This window comes from Rhipicephalus sanguineus, chromosome 6 (genome assembly GCF_013339695.2).
Source record: "Rhipicephalus sanguineus isolate Rsan-2018 chromosome 6, BIME_Rsan_1.4, whole genome shotgun sequence".
NCBI classification, from domain to species: domain Eukaryota; kingdom Metazoa; phylum Arthropoda; class Arachnida; order Ixodida; family Ixodidae; genus Rhipicephalus; species Rhipicephalus sanguineus.
Window position 1 is genome coordinate 143,098,034 of NC_051181.1, and position 19,335 is coordinate 143,117,368.

At 46.3% G+C, this 19,335-nt stretch overlaps 2 protein-coding genes across 2 annotated transcripts in view; one reads left to right on the plus strand and one right to left on the minus strand.

Annotated features, from left to right (window-relative positions):
• Positions 1-712: 712 nt before the first annotated feature.
• LOC119396602 (SEC14-like protein 4) overlaps positions 713-19,335 on the minus strand; it is a 46,558-nt gene continuing 27,935 nt past the window's right edge. Inside the window, exons 6-12 of the mRNA XM_037663883.2 lie at positions 18,107-18,201; positions 15,606-15,684; positions 12,709-12,789; positions 11,857-11,943; positions 10,157-10,263; positions 4,241-4,529; positions 713-949 (exon numbers count right to left, since the gene is read on the minus strand). Of these exons, the coding sequence (XP_037519811.1) occupies positions 837-949; positions 4,241-4,529; positions 10,157-10,263; positions 11,857-11,943; positions 12,709-12,789; positions 15,606-15,684; positions 18,107-18,201 (851 nt within the window). The 3' untranslated portion in view covers positions 713-836. The remainder of the gene's footprint in view (positions 950-4,240; positions 4,530-10,156; positions 10,264-11,856; positions 11,944-12,708; positions 12,790-15,605; positions 15,685-18,106; positions 18,202-19,335) is intronic.
• Positions 4,487-19,335, plus strand: part of LOC119396603 (SEC14-like protein 2) — an 80,004-nt gene continuing 65,155 nt past the window's right edge. The window contains exon 1 of the mRNA XM_049417149.1: positions 4,487-4,536. The gene's annotated coding sequence lies outside the window, so the exon portion shown is untranslated. The remainder of the gene's footprint in view (positions 4,537-19,335) is intronic.

Below are 19,335 nucleotides of genomic sequence, written 5' to 3' on the forward strand. Positions count from 1 at the left end.
CTGCAAGGCATGGCTCTTGAGCCAGCATGAGATTGATGGGTATTGCATGGATTTGCACGAACTTCGTTCTTTCGGCCCGTGTGGCCTGCAGCGGCTTTGTCTCAAGATGAAGGTCAGCAAAAGTTTAGACGTCTCGCTTCATCACCCTGACCCTTTTAGGCTGACTAATTCAAACAAGGTCACGACACTTATTTCAGTAACACTTATTTGGTTTATAACGAAGCCGAAAATGTGAGAGCCGCGGCTGTATCGGCTCTAACGAAGAAATATTGGTTCGCGCGAAGCTCATATAACGAAAGGTAGCATAAAAAGCAAAGTAAATATTAAAAGACAATTCACAACCACTTTTTTTTTAAATTGTTTCAGAAAGTTGCGGATATTTTGGCCATCCGGTGCAAGAAACAAATACATAAAATTAAATGAAGCGCATTTCACTGGTTGTGCCATCGTTTGAAATGAAGTTTAAATTCGACAAGGTGGCTGGTGAGGATTATCTCGTTTATAGTAGGCTTGAAGTCTAGAATTATGTGTTTTTGTATCTCGAAGTTTTGCACGAGCCAGATGAGCGAATTCCTAGACCCGATATTTATCTCTACTGTTACAACAGATATAGGTTATAACGAACTATTTTATCGTCTCGACAATTCTTCGTTAAAACGAGATTTGACTATATAACCGTCAATACCCACCATGATTGGAACAACATTTTTCACATTTATTGTAATAGGAATAAAAAATACACTCGGTTATAAAAACGAGACCAGAAGCTTGTTCACGAACATGTGTGGCCAGAGGCTGCTGTACAAGGTCCGACTTGGAGGCCGGCGAATCTCTTTTCAGCACCTAGTGGTTTCGTCAGGGCTGGATATGGATTCGTGATGCACCCGTATGACGTATGAGAGTTGCTTCCCGTTGAACCAGCTGAAACTGTTGTCGAACGTGAATGTGTCTGTAAGACAAATAGGACAAGTCTTATGTGCATGTTACAAATGGACTTGGCCACGTAAATAAAAGAAATGCAATGTACTGAAGTCACCATCTGGTTAATTTTTTTTCCCCTTATTTTAAGGCGAAAGATTTAGATACTTCATATCAAACGCGAAAAGCGACCGTTGGCGTCGGGTCAACACGAGTAATGCAAAAAAAAAAAAAAACGTGCATTTTGAAAGCTTTTCAGCGCGAACGAGACGGTGCACAAAGAAGAGGACACAAGAGTTTTCAAAATGCATCAGTTCCAATTCGCCCACCTCTCTACACTAAAGCAAAAAATCATCAATCATCGCGTCATGATGCCACCATATCACGTCGTCATGACGTCGCAGGTGGCCGAAGTTTGTGACGTCATCATGATGTAACTATTACCATAGGCGTGCGCAGGGTTTTCCTTCGGGGTGGGGGCGAAGGTTCATCGCAGCGACCCCCTCCCTTATTAAGTCAAAGTATGGGGCAGACATTGCGCCCCCCCCCCCTCTTAAGTGACTAGCGGGGGGACGCCCGCCCCTGCCCCCCCCGTGCGCACGCCTATGACTATGACGTCACATGATGACGTCATCACATGAAACCGTTGCTTGGTCAGAGGTGGGCCTATTCCGGAGGCACTGCAAGACCACCTGACGTGCAGAAAGCTTCCAAAGCTTTGGGGAGGAGGTGGATTATACATTCGACAGAGAACAAAAAGGAGAAGATGCTTTTCGCCTTCGAGTCGTCTTAGGCAAATATCTCGTTATGTTAGCAACACTAGACTATACATCAAGAAAAGAAAGATATTCAAGAATGTATGTGTCACCAGATTTCACTGATACTTCTTACAGCCGGTAAAAAGCGCCAATGATTTTTTGAAGTTCGCAAAATACATGGCTGATTGGCAGTATACATGGCCGGGGTTGTTGGCTGCTGTTGACAATTTGTGCCATGAGAAGTTCAGACTAAATTGCGCCCTAGAGCAGATTTCTCTAACCATTGTGTGAGTTGCGCTTTTACGCGACAGCCAACAACAGTCCGTAACTTGCCACTCGATGTACTCTCACTGGGCCTTCTTCACATTTAAACATGAATCGCTATCGAGAGGACCCATCTACCTAAGGTCTACTACACACATTCCCTATCTTTCTTTTGCGCCGCACTTACAGCCCTATTCCGCACACTTCGCGATCTGAGTCGCTCATGAATCCACAAGGTGGTGGATGGAGAACGGGCGACTGGCCGGTGAGAACGTGATCATCATAATTGATGATCGTGACTTCTAATGTCATCATGTTAAGAAGGGGTGGCCAAGGGTAGTTAGTATGCTCTAGCTGATCTGGTATTACGTTTAGATGTTATATTACTGCTTCACTAGTATTCTTAATGTTGCTTATCTGCACTGACGACCGGTTAGTACCTCCACCCGCTTTGAATCGCAGCGCTCCTGGAAGAGGGATATTACTTATGGGTCTTCCTATGTGAGTGCCTTGACAGTGACTGGATAGTGCCCTACGCGCACGTGTGTAAGTTCAGTGTTCCTCTGTTTCCCCCTCTCCCTCTGATCTCTCTATTCCTCCTCTTTAATCTCTAGCGTGGGGTAGTCTATCAGGCTACTTTATTAACACCCCTGCGTTCTCCCTTTCTCCGCTCCTCATGTTCCAGAGCCTTATAAGAAATGTCCACATCCATGAGCAAAAAGGAGAGAGGAAACGCGGAGTCGTTAACCATACGCGAGTTTCCTGTTTTCAACCTTGCTCTGGGATTGAGAAAATAGGGGTTGGAAAGATAAGAAAGCGAAGTTAGGAAGGAAGGAAGAGAACAAAGGGGAGAAGGCAGGGAGGTTAAAGGGACACTAAAGGCAAATAACAGTTTACGTCACAGTGAAAGATCAATCTTTGAGAACGTCTAAAACGTCAATATTATAAACAGCAGTGCTCTACTAATCGAGAAATTACGGTAAATGTACGACACCATATGCGCCACGAGTGGGATATTTTGGAAGGATCCCAGTGACGTCAAGAGTCCCGAGTACCATTAATCACTAGTAATCGAACCAGTTGCAATAAAAAAAGAACCTTCCGTGCATTACAACACGTAGTAAAATGCTGTTTGTCCGTTTCTGTTTGATTCACGGAAAGAAGAACCGCTTGGCGCTACCATGGGGATGCGGCGCCAGTGGTTCAAAACTTCCGTTTTCGCCGAACTGCGCTTCGCTCACGCGGTCGCGTCTCATTGGTAGTTTCGGTATCGCGTACTGCGTGTGCTTTGTACGCTCACGAAAGTCACTGTGACGGAAAGTTCGAGAAAATGCTGCTTGCATGTGATGTTGCCGGATGCCCGAATGGTGTACGCCGCTTGAGCTGCAGCAAAGAAACCGACGTGACTTTCCGCTGGGTGCCACAAAACGAACCCCTACGCTCGAAGTGGTTGAGTTCCGTGCCTCTGCGCCAGTGTGCAAAACAGCCAAAAAATCTGCGTGTGTGCTCGCTGCACTTTCGTGCGGAGTATTACGAGATCAACCGCAACTTGGGCAATTACTTCCAATGTGCCTTTCTGAGCAGTGCTCTGCTGCTACTAGTGTCGGCGGCCGCGCAGCAGACGGGGAAACGTCGGGCAAAGGCAACTGCTACGTCAGAAGGCCCATTCAGGCGGGTGATTCGAAGTGCGCAAACGCCGTGCGCACCACTAAAACGTGATTTTATTTCAAAATAACCATTTCCTTGGCACGAAAGTAGCACTACGAGATTTCTGGACCTCTATTTCAACAATCAACGTCGACTTAATATTTGACTTTAGTGTCCCTTTAACCATACAACTGTCCGGTTGGCTACCCTGCGCCGGGGGAATGGGAAAGGGAAGTGGAATGATGGGATAGAGAGAGAGAGAGACAGAGGAGGGAAGGAAAGGAGGAAATCAGTAATGAAACACGGGCGCGTATGTGTTGGTAGCACTATACAATAGTCAAAGGCGTTCACACAGGCCCGTAGCCTCAAGAAAGCACACAAGTGATTTAACTCCTTTCACGTTGCGACGCTCTAGGAGCTATGTGCCATGTACACTACGTAATTCAGTTTGAGACCCCTACAGTTCATGTAGGCAATTTCAACCCCGCGTTCTTAAAGAAGGTAACTCGCTGTTCCAGTGCTTCAAGAGGCGTGCTTCCACTATAGCTTTCAATAACAGAAATACATGTTACCATTTATTTCTGTTATTGAAAGCTATAGCGGAAGCACGCCTGGTAAGACATAGTAAATAGAGAAAAGAGAGTTATTCGTACATGTTCCAGGTTGCTCGCAGTGCATTTGCCCGCATTCGGGATCCTTATCGCAGGCGATCCTTCGCGGTGCGAGCACCTGAACGCGGTCTTCTCCGCTGACCCTCCAGAGGGCGAAGCCGACGTCCTTCGCCTGCAACCTCCAGTGAAGCTTGGCACCCGGCACCTCAACCTCGACTGGCACCTCCATGGACCTTCCACGCTCCAGAAAGCAGCTGACCGCCTCGGGGTCGACAGCCAGTGCGCCTCCGCCGCGGCTTACGGCGTCTGGAAGATCACCTCCGGGCCCAATCTGCAACGTACGTACGAGACAGCGCTATACCATCGGAGCGATTCCTTTGAATGCACGGAAGATGGTAACTACGATTGCTTGGTTTGTGTGGGTAAGTGGCTCATATTTTGGCCACTTGCTAGGACGCGGGGCATTTTTTCTCTCATTTTGTGTAAGACCTGCTATAAGACCTAGGAGATCTAGCCCATTTAGAGTCTTACGCAGACGTATGTGAGTGAACGTGGCGATGAAAATACCCTAATTCATCACCCCTCTTAGGAAGCACGGCCCAGCGTCTGTGGTAAAAGAGAAGAGGGGTTTTATGGAATCGAGAAGAGCAGGGTGAAAAGAGAGCGCATGTTGGAACTGACGTGCGGAGCGGGCGTCCGCACGCCCGATCAAGCGGCGGTAGCCGCATTCGTTCACAACCACAGCTTCCAAGGGAGTTGTGTGTCCTCGATTTCATGTTCGTGTTCTAGCATGAACATGTCGTTCACAAAAATGTGTAAAACACGTTCTGATCAAGTTGGATGGCCAAAAACCAACGTCAGGTAGAGAAAATGAAGGATGAATGATTTTTGCAAATGATTATTTCGTTTAATTAAGTGATAGCGATACGATTTTGTGATCGAACGTCTATCATTTAGGTAAGTGAAAGAATAACTTGAAAACTACGTCTATGATTTACATAAGCGAAGTCGAAGTGCGCGTCTTAATACTAATCTCCGCAGTCACTGAAAAATCACCAAAAGCCAAGATCTTCCTGGGCTTCATGTCGTAGGTATTTCATGTTGCGAAACTACACGCCTCGGGCAGGAAAGGTTGGTGAAAGTTTTCAAATGCGGGCTACACAATAAATCTGAATGAACTGAAAGCATCCTCCCGAAATTTGAGTACGTTTGTTTCCATAGGCAACTATGGAAACATTTACGTGAATTGCCACTGAAGCTTAACGTTTAAAATCTGCACCTACGTCGCAGCTATGAGGTAGCCACAGTTAAAGGTACAGTATTAACTTCTAGTGGTCTTCCCATAACGTATGGCAGAAAGGTCTGTCCTCTAGAGATGTTTCCGGTGAAAGCAGGAATTTAACCTGCGACTTCGACTTGCTGCTGCTGCGCGGCGATAGCCGGAGGAGTGAGAGAAGAGGTACAAAAAAAAAAGAAATCACGGTGACTCACTATCAAGAATAGTGAGAGGTCGCATGTCACAACACGATCAACTCGTAGACATAAAAGTAAAAAAAAATGTATACATTTCTCTAAAGCGGAGGATGTCAAAGTTACAGAATACCGCCATGTAGCTATGTTGCGAAGGGCGACCTAGATTAAGCGTGTCACGAGTGTCTCTTCAACGGGGACGTTTATTTATGAGCTTTGACAGTCAGGGGCGGAATGCGATGCGAACCGCGATTACGGGCGGCTGAACTGAGTGCTTAGTTACAAGGACACACAGAAATTTCGCTTCGTTTTGATTCCTGCGGCTGTGAAGGAAGTTGAGAATGAAGGAAAAAAAGAATACTCTGATGTTGTTGCTGTTAATGCGAGCAAAATGCACCAGCATTACCTTCAACTACCTTCAATTGTCTTCATTTACCATATTAGCCAGCAGTAGCTAGCATTTGAGAAATAGAGAGAGACGATGTAAGGCAGGGAGGTTAATTAACCAGGCACACGTCCGGTTGTCTACCCTGCACTAGGGGGAAGGGAGAAAGGGGGCGAAGAGGGGCGTTGAATCTAACTATAACCAATGTTATCCAAACGTAGCCAACTCTAGCCAATAGTGTTATGGAAGGCTTCACTCAAACTCGTACACTTTAATCCCCTATGACGCCCTAATACTGAGGCGTTGATGACTTCTCTGTCCTCCCAAAGAGCAGATGTGTGCAGCCCTAATGCATCTACTGAGCTGGAAGTGTAGTGCTTTACAGAGTTAGCCTGCTATGGTGGTACGGTGGCCAGGATGTTCGGCTGCTGACCCGAAAGTGGCGGGTTCGATCTCGGCCGCAGCGGTCGCATTTCGATGAAGGCGAAATGCTAGAGGCACGTGTATACGTAGATGTAAGTGCATGACTACAGGCGAACCTCACAATCATATCGTGGTTATTATTATTATTATTATTATTATTATTATTATTATTATTATTATTATTATTATTATTATTATTATTATTATTATTAATAGTATTATTATTATTATTAAATTCGAAGCATTTCTTAGCGAACCTTTGGTACTTTGAGCGTTTCTATCTATCTATCTATCTATCTATCTATCTATCTATCTATCTATCTATCTATCTATCTATCTATCTATCTATCTATCTATCTATCTATCTATCTATCTATCTATCTATCTATCTATCTATCTATCTATCTATCTATCTATCTATCTATCTATCTATCTATCTATCTATCTATCTATCTATCTATCTAGCCGCCTACGTCTGGTGCCTTAACTTAGTGTAGTCCAAAATTGCCACGGGAGGGTAAGAGGATTTGACGAATACGACTGTCTGGTCATGACATGAATAACTTGGAAATCCTGTCGAGCACGTCGTCAAACCCTTTCCTCCAGACACGTGTGGCACATACCCGTTTACCACGGGCCGTGGTGTATGGGTATGCGCCACAGGTGATTGACGGTTTATATCTACCTAGGAATGGCGAGAACAGACACTGATAATTAATTTTGAGAGCATTCAGAAAAACCGACATCGGCAGCGCATGACCCTATGAATACAAAGAATAAAAATTAGGAGCCCAGCAGGAACCGAACCCAAGCATTCTGCGTGGCAGTCAGGTATTCTACCACAGAGCTACGCCAGGTCTAGGAAGTGCTTTGGAAAAACACCCTATGCAGGCGTAATGTCGGAGCAACGTCAATTGTGGTTGTGATGCTGGCTATCTAGTTTTATAACAAAGCAATAAACGCTAAATATTGTAGCGAAGTACGTCGCTTCCTGCAATTTTTGTCAGCGCCGCAAGCTCCCGACATCACCTCAAAGCGGCGAGCTGCAACCACTTCCGTGTCTGTCGGCACCATTCGAAGTCGTTGAAATCGATCTGTATGGTCCTCTTCCCACGACTCCCACTGGTCATCGATGGGTAGTGACAGCTGTCGACCACTTGACACGTTACGCCGAAACAGCCTGCGTGACTTCAGCGTCGGCTTCTGAAGTGGCTGCATTTATGCTTCAAGCCTTAATACTCCGTCACGGTGCTCCTCGTGTCATTCTGAGCGACCGTGGGAAAGCTTTCCTCTCACAAATTGTTGAGGAATTGCTCAGAGCCTCCGGTACTACCCACAAGACTACCTCCAGCTATCACCCCCAAACCAACGGGCTAACTGAGCGATTTCATCGCACACTATCCGACATGATAGCCATGTACATTGAGCCGTACCACACAAACTGGGTCGCAATTTTGCCATTCGTTACTTTTGCCTACAATACCGCCGTACAACGCACAACTGGCTACGCACCATTCTACATTGTCTATGGCCGATCGCCATCTTCCCTCCTTGACGTCTCTTTCTTGACCGCCCCTGTCACTCCATCTGCATCCTCCACTGAACAATATGTGTCCCGCATCCTCCACTGTCGCCAGCTCGCCCGAGTGAACACTGAAGCAAGAGAACAGCACCGAAAGAATGTCCACGACGCATCTCACAGCGCTGTGTTCTTCCACCCTGGCGACGAGGTGCTACTCCGGACACCAGTTCGCACTCCTTGCTTGTGCGACAAATTTCAATTTCGGTTTCTTGGCCCATACGCAGTCTTGGAGCAGACTTCTCCGGTCAACTATCGCGTCGAACCTGTTACTGCTCCAACTGACCGGCGCCGTCGCTGTACCGAGATTGTGCATGTCTATCGTATGAAGCCTTTCACAAGGCGGTCTCCGCACCTTTAAGTTGCGGCCAGGATGGCCGCTTGCACGCAGGGTTGGTTGGTTGGTTGGTTGGTTCCTCAGTACTTTGGCTCAACCCACTGCGGGGGATAGGCCATGAAGCGGACGGTGGAAATTAGTGTGGGCATTTATCAGGCACTTCTTTATCATCTGTACATTATCATCATCACATGGTGTTCTTTATGATCTTCGCTTGTGGGGACACATCTTGAGATTGTTCTGTGCCTTGGATGTGATCGGTTCGCCGAGTCGCGAAGGCCCATTAAAAGGCGTGTCAACTGCTACGTCACAATATGTACTCCTATGATACATGCGTCATGTCAAGTTAACGTCTGTGGTTCCAGTGTTGGCTTCGCTTTTATAGCAGTCCGATAATCTAACAAATATTACATTTGAATTCCTATAATTTACCAAGCTAAATTCAAGCGTCGCTCGACCCCGGATGAATACGCTAATGAAAGCTACGTATGATATCCACATCATCGCACCGTAAAACGCGCTTCGTTTCGATAATACAGACGCATGTGCTCTAACGTGAGTGCTGACGTTACGTCACACCATAAGTTACTCTATAAACGCCAGTGCTGTCGACGTGCCCGGTAAGCGCACGATGTGCACACAACTACTGCAATTACAAAAACACGTCGATCTACCTCGTAACGCTTAGCTCAAAGCCAAAAAAATGCAGCACAGAACTACTCGCGGACTGCTTCGCATGATACCGATTCCCAGAAGGAGTGGGATCTGCCGAATTTTTTTAACACGAAAGTGCTTTATGCCGGGGTCCACCGCGGCTCCACTGACGTATTTCCGTCACGGATATGACGTTGTAAAATAAAAAGACTAACAGTGGGCAAAGAAAAAAAACCAGAAGAAAAAGTTTCGTCACCGGGAATAGAACTTACGACCCCTCGCTCCGCAGCGCGCAGCGCGAAACGATTCGGCCACGAACGGCACATCCTTCGTAATGCTAACGGCGAGCTATTTATATACACCATTTGCCGGTGGTTGTACTCAGAGATCTGTGTTACAGCGTGCTTTCGTTATCACTAGCGAGATGGCGCGAATGGCTCGAAGAGCGCGCTTGAAAGGTCGTCGCCGTTGCGACGAGCGCCCGCGTCTACAGGGCGTGGTCGCTTGTGCGTGCGCTTATCTCGTGATCGCGGTGGTTTGTACGTCTCGCGTTGAGAGCACGAAGGTCACTTGGCTCACTGCAGCGGCCGCTTTTGCGAAATGAGCGCGGTGCTCACGCAGAAATAAGCTACAAATGTCACAGTTCGCTCTGATCCTGTGTATGTTCGTTCCGTGCGTCCTTTCTGCTTGAGCAGCGCGTTGCAAGTTTCGAGCTACTTGCCGTTCTTCGCGTGACATTACAATTTGTTGCTGTAGCATTCATTCCTTCGCCCTTGGGGCGAAACAATGCGCAACAAACGCTCAACTACGTCTGTGAAGACACGTTTCACTTTCGTGTTATACCGATTCCTATGACAGAGGGATCAGCCATGCTTTATTATTATTATTATTATTATTATTATTATTATTATTATTATTATTATTATTATTATTATTATTATTATTATTATTATTATTATTATTATTATTATTATTATTATTATTATTTGTAGAGCTACATCCAGCTTCGCATGTCTTTCCGCCAGAAGCGAACCTTGAACGCCCCCAGCTGGTTGATATCGCCGAAGGTAACTCGTTTCACTTTACAAGCCAGAACTTCCAGTGACGTACTATGTGAGTGCAGCGTGCTCCACCCTCCGGGTGCACAATGGTTCCTCCCCACTGTGCTGGCAGCTGACTCGGGTCGACGTACTCCAGCAGACTCGGCAGCCAACCATCTGCAAACAAGAGCGGGTGCCACTTACGGTTCAGCTAGTTTGCGGGCACCAGGGGCGTAGCCAGGGTGGGTAGGGGGGTTCAAATCCCCCTTCCCGAAAATTTTCAATTTTGCATGTGTATACATACACGCACACATACAAACGTACGCACGAACATACATAAAGTGTGGTTGAACCCCCCCCCCCCGAAAAAATTTCTGGCTACGCTAGTGACTGACAGTATCCGCCAGGGGAGTGGCCAGAAATTTTTTTCGGGGAAGGGGGTTCAACCATACTTTATGTATGTCCGCGTGTGCGTTTGTATGTGTGCATGCATTTTTACACATGCAAAATTAAAAAAATTCGGGGAAGAGGGAGGGTTAAAACCCCCCATCTTACCCCCTACCATGGCTAAGCCAGGGCTGTCAGAAGCAGTGCTCCGGTTCCACTAATTGCCTTTAGAGATTACTTCAAGAAAATATTTGTCGAATGAGAAAAGTGAGCGATATGAGGCAGGCCATTCAAAGTGGTTTGCAACGGTAAAGATGGCGGAAAAATAACGAAGGCAAAGAGAAGCACGACGAAAAGCACTGTTGCGAAGAGAGCATGACAGAGTATTAACCGAGATCACAATAATGACCACTTTCACCATTTCGAACTTCATTGACCGACTTCACAGACGCGATGAGTCTCTCACATAGGCCAGTACGTATCTAAACCCAGTTTAAACGACAAAATTTATGGGAGCAGCACTAAATAACATTGCCTATATAAGGCTCCAGTCTTCTGTTTAGTTTTTATTTTCACGTGCAAATACTTTTGTTCTTCCTGACCGTAAGTCGTTGAGGACGAGAAAAGACACGAAAAAAAAGAAGGAACGTTCTAGGCTTCAATTATCGTCATGTTTTTTAGTTTTTTTTCGTGTCCTTGTTCGGCACTGGTACTACCACTATGCATTGACTTGATAATACTTAATGTTTTTTTTTTATTGTTCTCTTTTTAACAGCAAATTCGGCCGATAAACAGCCGCACTTCAAAACTCAAGACAGCATGCTCCAAAACGACTACCTAGCATCCTTCCGTCTATTTTGCAGCCTCTACTCACGGGGCGGAATAATAATAATATCTGGGGTTTTACCTGCCTAAACCACGATATGATTGTGAGGGACGCCGTAGTGGAGGGTTCCGGAAATTTCCATCATTTGGTGTTCTTTAACGTGCGCTGACATCTAACAGTACACGGACCTCTAGCATTTCGCCTACATCGAAATGCGACTGCCGCGGCCGGGATCGAACCCGCAACCTTCGGGTCAGCAGCCGAGCCCCGTGACAGCTACACCACCGCGGCGGACACGGGGTTGAAGTCACTTGCCTTGACCTAACGCACCGCACTAAGTTCATAAAACCTCGGTGTTCAAGCAACTGAACCTCTGTGAGGTCAGCATCAGTTACGGCATGCATAGGAGCTCATTACTAACTGCCCAATCGCGAATACCAATAACAGCCGAAAAGGCCCTGAGAAAACGATCCTTATCAACGAATTTTTTGTTTGTTTTCGCCGGAGCTGTGGTTCACGAGTGCCTGGGATAGGATCAGCCGGTATGCTATACTCACCTTTAGAGAAGATCTTAACCTTTCCGGCCGTCCTTTCGCTAAGGAATGGCCGGATAAGCTTCCAGAACACCGGGAAGAAGCTTGGCGCTGCAAGAGAAAAACGCGAGTTCTCTTTTGTAAATAGCGGCTGCATCTATGCCAGGTTGCTACCGTGTACCATTATGGCGGTTGAGATTACACAGCTGAGGAAAACAGTATGAAGTGGCCATCGCTGCGCAAGCTCAACTTCCAAGGTGGGCCTTGGGAAAGTCCAGTGTTTGAAAGCGCGCAGGTGCTCGAAGAAAAAAAAAACTCTGCTTTAGCCTCGAAAGACGTACGCGAAGGCTATTTTGCCGCATCGCTATCTCAGCTTATTTCTTGCTGTTTTGTAATCATGTGGTCAAAGTTCTGAACAGTAAGACAGCTGATGTATTACTGAACGAAGGAAACGGAGCGTTAGTCGTTTGGTTTGTGGTTTGCGACCCTAGACATCGGAAAAAGAGAGGAAGAAATACATAGGCGTACCATTGCTCTGCATTTATTCTCGCAGGAAAAGCCTCGACTTGATGGGGAACGTCACTCGTACCCTGTGGGTTGTTCTATATAACTCACGCGCTACAATAAGAACAAGAACAAGAAGAACAACAATACAGCGATTACGTCCTTGTTGAAAGAAAGCTTGCTACTACATGGATGCTCAGCTTTTTACAGAACAGCAAACATTTTACATAAACAACGAACACCTCTCTGCGATGCCAGGATAGCTTTAATCAGATCATGCCTTGGGCTTGCTTGTAATGATGGTTAATTAATAGTCAGGCCACTCCGTCATATTTGTTATGTTGGTGCGTGCAACAGATTTAACGAACTTACTGTTCACGAGGAGGCCAAGCTTCAGGGTCTCTGGATAGTTGTTCTCGTATAGACCAACCAGTGCTCGTATGTAGTCCACCACTGTAAGTGACAATACGTACGAAGAGTTAAATGGCCATATTAGTGTTCTCTTTTCCCATACAGCTTCCCTATAATAGTAGTGCTGATCATGTGCTGAGACAAGAAGTCCACTGACTGTTGAGATAGTGCGCCGTACTTACGTTTATTTTCGGTTACGCGATCGCTATTACTACGACAGCTGTTTCCAGTAGCGTGCAGTAAACGTTATATTTCATGACGTTTCAGGTAAAGGTTTTCCTCCGGTGCTTCATTTCGTACATTCGGCGGCACCATCAGCCTCAAGCTGCACCTTAGTTCCTAATCTCATCATTACCATTATTTGAACAGCACAACCTGCGCCTGCCACTTCGGCTATGGCGTTTCGAACTACTGTTCCATGTGACAACGTGCTGTTGATGTCCGGCATCGTCGATAACTGATCTTCCGGGCCATACAAGTGCTTATTAGCCATTGTAACAGAATTTTCTGCCGACGCAGGCTCCGAGATTTGTGCGTGTATTCTCGAGAACCGAAGCTACCAATACCGCAGTGATGGGAAACGACATTGTGCCCATAACACACGACAAAATTGTTCTTCAGAAGATCTAGCGCGTGTCCTCTGTGAATACCTGCTCCTCTCGATGTGAACTCAGCATAAGTCTGCCGATTTGCTCCCCCTTCTTTTTTATTCGGCTAGACAGAGTTACTAAAAAATAAAAATAAAAAAGAGCGCCAGCAAACTCCCACCTTTGCGCGACAATAAGGCGGTAAGCGAGCGAGAGCTTTGCATTTATGCCTACCATCATGAATGTAACATTTTACAAGCATTACAAGAGTTGATTGAGTTCATAAAATGGCACGATAAACGAGGACAAAAAGAATACAAGAGGATAGACTCTGTATCGCGTGTGTTCCTTTGATTCTGGTCCTTTGCGCTGTTTTATGAACACTGTCAAGATGAAACAATTCGTCAGAGTCATTGCATTATTGCGAATTCCAGAGTGAGTGGCGGCGGACATCGTGTCGCTGCCCAATATGCTCTCCTATGTCGATTAATACTCGTTGTCGGTTTGAAATTATTAGCGACGTTTTTGACATGCAGTAAAAGTCGTCTCTTTACTTGCCTTCCCGTTGTTAATGAGTGAGGGACTTTTAATGAACGTTAATAAAGCTATAACTCTCTCGACTTGCACGCATAGATTTACACGAGCCATGTTTGGGACTTCAAACACCCGTTATAAGAAGTTTTATGCCAGAATTTTACGCCATCTCATTTAGAACTGTTCCACCTGCATACTTTTATACTTGTATACAGTTGTATAATCTCGTGTACAGTATTCACGATCGCCAGGAGCGTAGCCAGAAATGTTTTCGGGGGGGGGGGGGGAGTTCACCCATACTTTATGTATGCTCGTGCGTGCGTTTGTATGTGCGCGTGTATATATACGCAAGTAACTCTGAAAAATTTCGGAGGGGTTTGAACCCCACCCTGGCTACGCCACTGACGATCGCTGAGCGTGGCCGCACGACGATGCAGCAGTTAATTTTACAATTTATATCAGGTAAACAAATTAAGTACACGAACACCATTTACGTGAAATTTCAGTGGCGGCAACATTATGCGCACGCGCGGGAGACTTGTGCATGTTACTTGCAAAAGAGCGTTTTTGCCCATGGCGAACACCGAAGAAAAAAGAATGCTCCGTTGTTTACAAACACTCCGTTTGTCTGTAATTTGTTACGCCCGTGCATGCATTACACAGCCGAAAAAGTAAACCCGAAGAATGCATGATTGCCTCGACCACACTCTGCTGGCACAGCCTAATGACATGCAGGCTGCGCGACATATCGCTCAAGGTCTCGGGACGCTAATGAAAGTTGGTGGTGAATAATGGCGCGCAGACGAAATGATGTGTCACCGCTCTTTGCAAGCCCGTGAATGCACGCCTAAGCGAAGACTGTCACGCATACATCAATCAACGAAGAAGAAATACGACGGCAGTTTCCTAAAACATTATCCTGGCATCTTATGACCACGTCGGTGCTCTCAACGCGTGCGCCATACCGACTGCCCCCACGTCTGGAAAGAAGCCTTCCGAATACATGACAGTTCCACTCCATTCTTTTTCCTGCAGGCAGCCGTGTTCAGCTGAACAAACCGTGCGTCCCCAAAAAAACTCTGACAGCAGGAGATAGTGATGATGTTGCGACTGGTGACATTAGCCTGACAAACTTGGTCAGCAGTTTAAACAAAACAGAAGTTCAGGGGGAGATGGAGGCGTCAAGATATGACGAAATCCTTGAAAAGGGAATGTCACTGGGGCCAACATTTCGACAGGGGGGGCTCGTGTTTGTCATGGCACCAATCGACGAATTCAGGGCCATTTGGCGAAACGTCGGCCCCAGCGGCATTCCCTCTTCGACGATTTCTCACCACTCCAAGCCTCAATCTTCCCCTGAACTGAATGCTCTATGAGTATCACACATCACGTCGGTGCAACCAAGGAGGCTTGACTATTGTCTGGATACTGTCGGTGAGGCGTACTATAACTAGCCTGGTACTACACATTTTAATACAGGGCTTGTCAGAAGGCTTACGCAAGACTGTGCTGATTGAAAGAACAAGAATTCGATGTAAAGGGACGTTTGGAGCCAAACAATAAATAACGTTCAGAATTTATTTATTGGTCATTGAGTATGTATTACCGAGTGTAATACATGAGAAATGTAATTCTATTTAGAATACCCTGCAACGCGGAAGCTGCTTAAATTACGTGTATGTTTGCTCAGAGTAATAAGAGTTCAGGTATTTGCCAGCACTGGCACAGTGAACGTACCTTGCCAAGAGTACACCTGCCTGAGGCTGAAGTTCTCCCAGTCGAATAAAAACACAGACTTTTCGATAAGTTTTCCCAGCTGCACACACGGGAACGAAATAGAAAATGACATACAGCACCGCGTAATGCAAACAACAACAACAACAACAACAACAACAACAACAACAACAACAACAACAACAACAACAACAACAACAACAACAACAACAACAACAACAACAACAACAACAACAACAACGACGACGACGACGACGACAACAACAACTGCAGTTACTGCTCAGTATTGTCAATAGCCTAATTCGCGTTCATCGCTGAAAAGGAAACGCGTTCTTTCAACTCCCATGCTTCGCTTTCTGCCTTTGTTTTATACCGTGCATGCGAGAATCATGAGGGAGGTAGAAGGGCCAATTATGACTTTCATGAGCTTGGTGAAACTTCTGGCGCACAAAAAAAAATAAAGACACGGACAAAGAAAGTGACGACAGGACGATGCGCATCCACCAGTCGTCACTTTCTTTCTTTGTGTTTTTTTTGTGCGCCACAAGTTTCACCATGTGTCACCACCAACAAGCCCATTCTTACGACCTTTCATGATCAATCTTCATAAATCGAGAAACAAAAAAAAAAAAGAGTCAGTTTCTTTTCTTTTTTTCAGCGTTACACTTGCACAGCGCATGTGCCCTGATGCACCTGCACTGCGCGCTCTAGCGTTGGCGCAAATGCACTCTAGCGTTCGTTCGTCAACTGCTGTAAATAGGTCAGCGTCTAAACGTAACCGACAGTTCTTTTTTATTATACTACGAGCGAGTTAACGCGCTGTACTTTTATTTTTTTCTGTTATATTATACACATCCGAGTCTCCATTCTATGTGACACATGTTCCTTGACCGATAATCATAACACAAACAGCTGTGTGCCCCCCTCCCCCTCCCCCTGTTCCTCCCTCTCCTCTTCCGGTTCTTTGGCTTGCGTCTGGTTTTTGATCGAGCACAAATAGGCGCCGTTTTATGCACAGGAGGCAGCTCTACAACAACAACAACAACAACAAAAACTTGGAGGGCGCTTGAGCTTCGCCTTCAAGAGTAGAACACGATAGCGTAATCGGGCCCTGTGCGCATCGCCTTCTCAATTGCTAACTTCGCTTCGGTTCTCGGTGGATACCTCAACAGTGCCGCAAGGAAACGAACCTCTGTGCGCGTAACATTGGCTGTTTCAAACTACCCTAAACTGCCTTCTGCAAGTGAACTTACGAGGTGTCCACTACGATATAATTCATCGTTTTGAATCGGCGAAGGGCCCACTACGCCAACTACGCGTCCGTAAGGAAACACGCGAACCTACGCAGCTGCTCACTTCGTTAATGCTTTCGCTGCTGCTGATGATTAAAAAAATTGGGGGACCCTTAAGCTTCGCCTTTAAGAGTTGAACGCGATAGCGAAATCCGGCCCCTAGTGCGCACTTCAACCACTAAGTGCATACTTAATAATGTGTATTGTTACACACACACACGCACGCACGCGCGCGAATTTTACAGGCTTTCGATCTAAAGCAAGAGTCGCATGGCCTCCAAGATATACGCCGCGCGCCGGCCCTCTCGGATGCCATGAAAAGTTGAGACATATTTCTCACAATGCCTCACAGATGGCAGCACATTATCTAGCGTTTGCTGCGTTGGCTTGATATGTTTTCCTCTAGATGGACATAGTTGTCCATTTTTAGAGCTGTTTGAAAGTTCGTGTGTGTATTTAGCGGCGATGGCTGCACTATCCCGGCGTTTTTCGACGTAGTTTGATGGCCTCGCGAATGCGCCTACCGTATGGGCTCGTTTTCGTCGTGACACTTGCCGAACAAAATGCGTCGACTCTCCTTTCACTACATGACATTTATGTAGTGTTTTTGTCCGAAGCAGCTGCAAGCAACATCGTGGCTTTGTGGTAAGACACCTGCTTGCCACGCGAACGGCCCGGGTTCGATCCTCATTGGGACCGAAGATTTTATCGTTTATTTTATTTGCTACTTTCTCGATTTTTCGCTCACGGATGATTTTTCGCTCACAACCAACGGTGCCGACGCCGACAGCGGAATTTCTGCGACACGAGCTCTTTTAACGCTACCGCGTTAAAATGTCTGGGCGCTTTGTAATGTGTGGGCCTTTAAAACACCGGCTCGTTGCGCATTTCAGATGTTTTGTCGCCTGGCGCGATTCTACGCTTCTGCCACGCAATGTTACATGCGTTAAATAGACTCCTCCCACTACATGACATTCATATAGTGTTTTTTTTTTTCGAAGCAGTTTAAAGCAATGGCGTGGTTCTGTGGTAGAACACCTCCTTCGCACGCAGACGGCCTTTTCACTCACTATCATTCACTGCTGAGGAAGAGGAGCAGAAGAAGAAGATGAAGGAGGCTTTAGATTCGTGTCGTCTTAGGCGAATACAAAAGTTTTATTTGATCACAACCGAAGGAGAACAACAGTTCATCACGCTGTACTGCATGCTCACCTTGCGACTCTGGCTCTCCCTCTCCCGCTGCATACACTCGAGCACGTAGACCACGTACATGACCAACTCTTCCTTGGACAGGCACTGTAGCATGCCTGCACGTAAACCACAACACTTGTTTCATTTAGGCTAATCAAAAGAACATTCCTGTGGACCAAGTAACAAGGGTAAACTAGCTGGATAGTTTAATGTCTTACTAACACGCCAAAACATCCATTTTAGCTGGATAGTTTAAACTTGAGCTTGTTGGTACGTTAGAATCTACGGAGGAGCGCTAAAGAACGGGTCACTAATGGCAACGCATGAGAGCAGTTATGGTAGAGTGACCTAGAATAGGGGGAGTGTCCAAAGCGCCGCGCGAATACATGGGAGGAGCGAGGGCCTTTTGCGGTGAACTTCCGCGCCACGGCGCTGCTGTGCCGGACCCGTGGGCTTTCTCCGCGGCGGAAGCCGCGTCAAAGCGGCGAGCGTCTGCTACACGCGTGATATTTTGGCCGCTATTAGCTAAAATTGTAGAAATTTGGGCAAAATTTAATACTGCGTCACTGTAACATAATATTGCAGCGACTCATCACACAGACAACGCGTTTGTGTGTTTTGAAACGGGGTTTTTGTATATATCCTTGCAGCTGGTTTGTCACAGCATTGGTTCACACTTCCGCGGCTGTTTGAGGAACGCATCCTGCGCACACTTCATCATGAGAAAAGGCGCTTAGCTTACTTTCGTGTGGAATGACGAACGTAACCTTGCTGCAGGAGAGAATAACCTTGAGATAACCAGGAAAACGTAGCACATATGCACGTAGTAACTATAGATCATGCATGCTAACGCGTTTGCACCCTTCATATCCTATCTTTTATTTCGTGCATTCGATTTGTTTTACAAGGCTGCCTCCGGCGCTCTGCTGTTTCAAGCCATTCCATGCGAAGCCGAATGTGTCAGTCTGCGTGGCCGCGGTACCAAAAGTAAAAAATTACTCGCGTAACTCGCGTCTCGTTCACTTGGTATACACGAAAATTGGCACGGAGGGGCACGATTGCTGTACCAACACGCCCAGTTGCTCACCCTCACATATGCCCAACACGACCGATAGGTCATGGCATCACTAACTTGACATGCTTGCCATTTGCGTAACGACTAACAATAATAATATGGTGTATGGCGCGCAAACCCGCTTTCTTTAGCCAGAAATAATTCTGACGATGCGTGGTCTGACGATTTGTTTCCG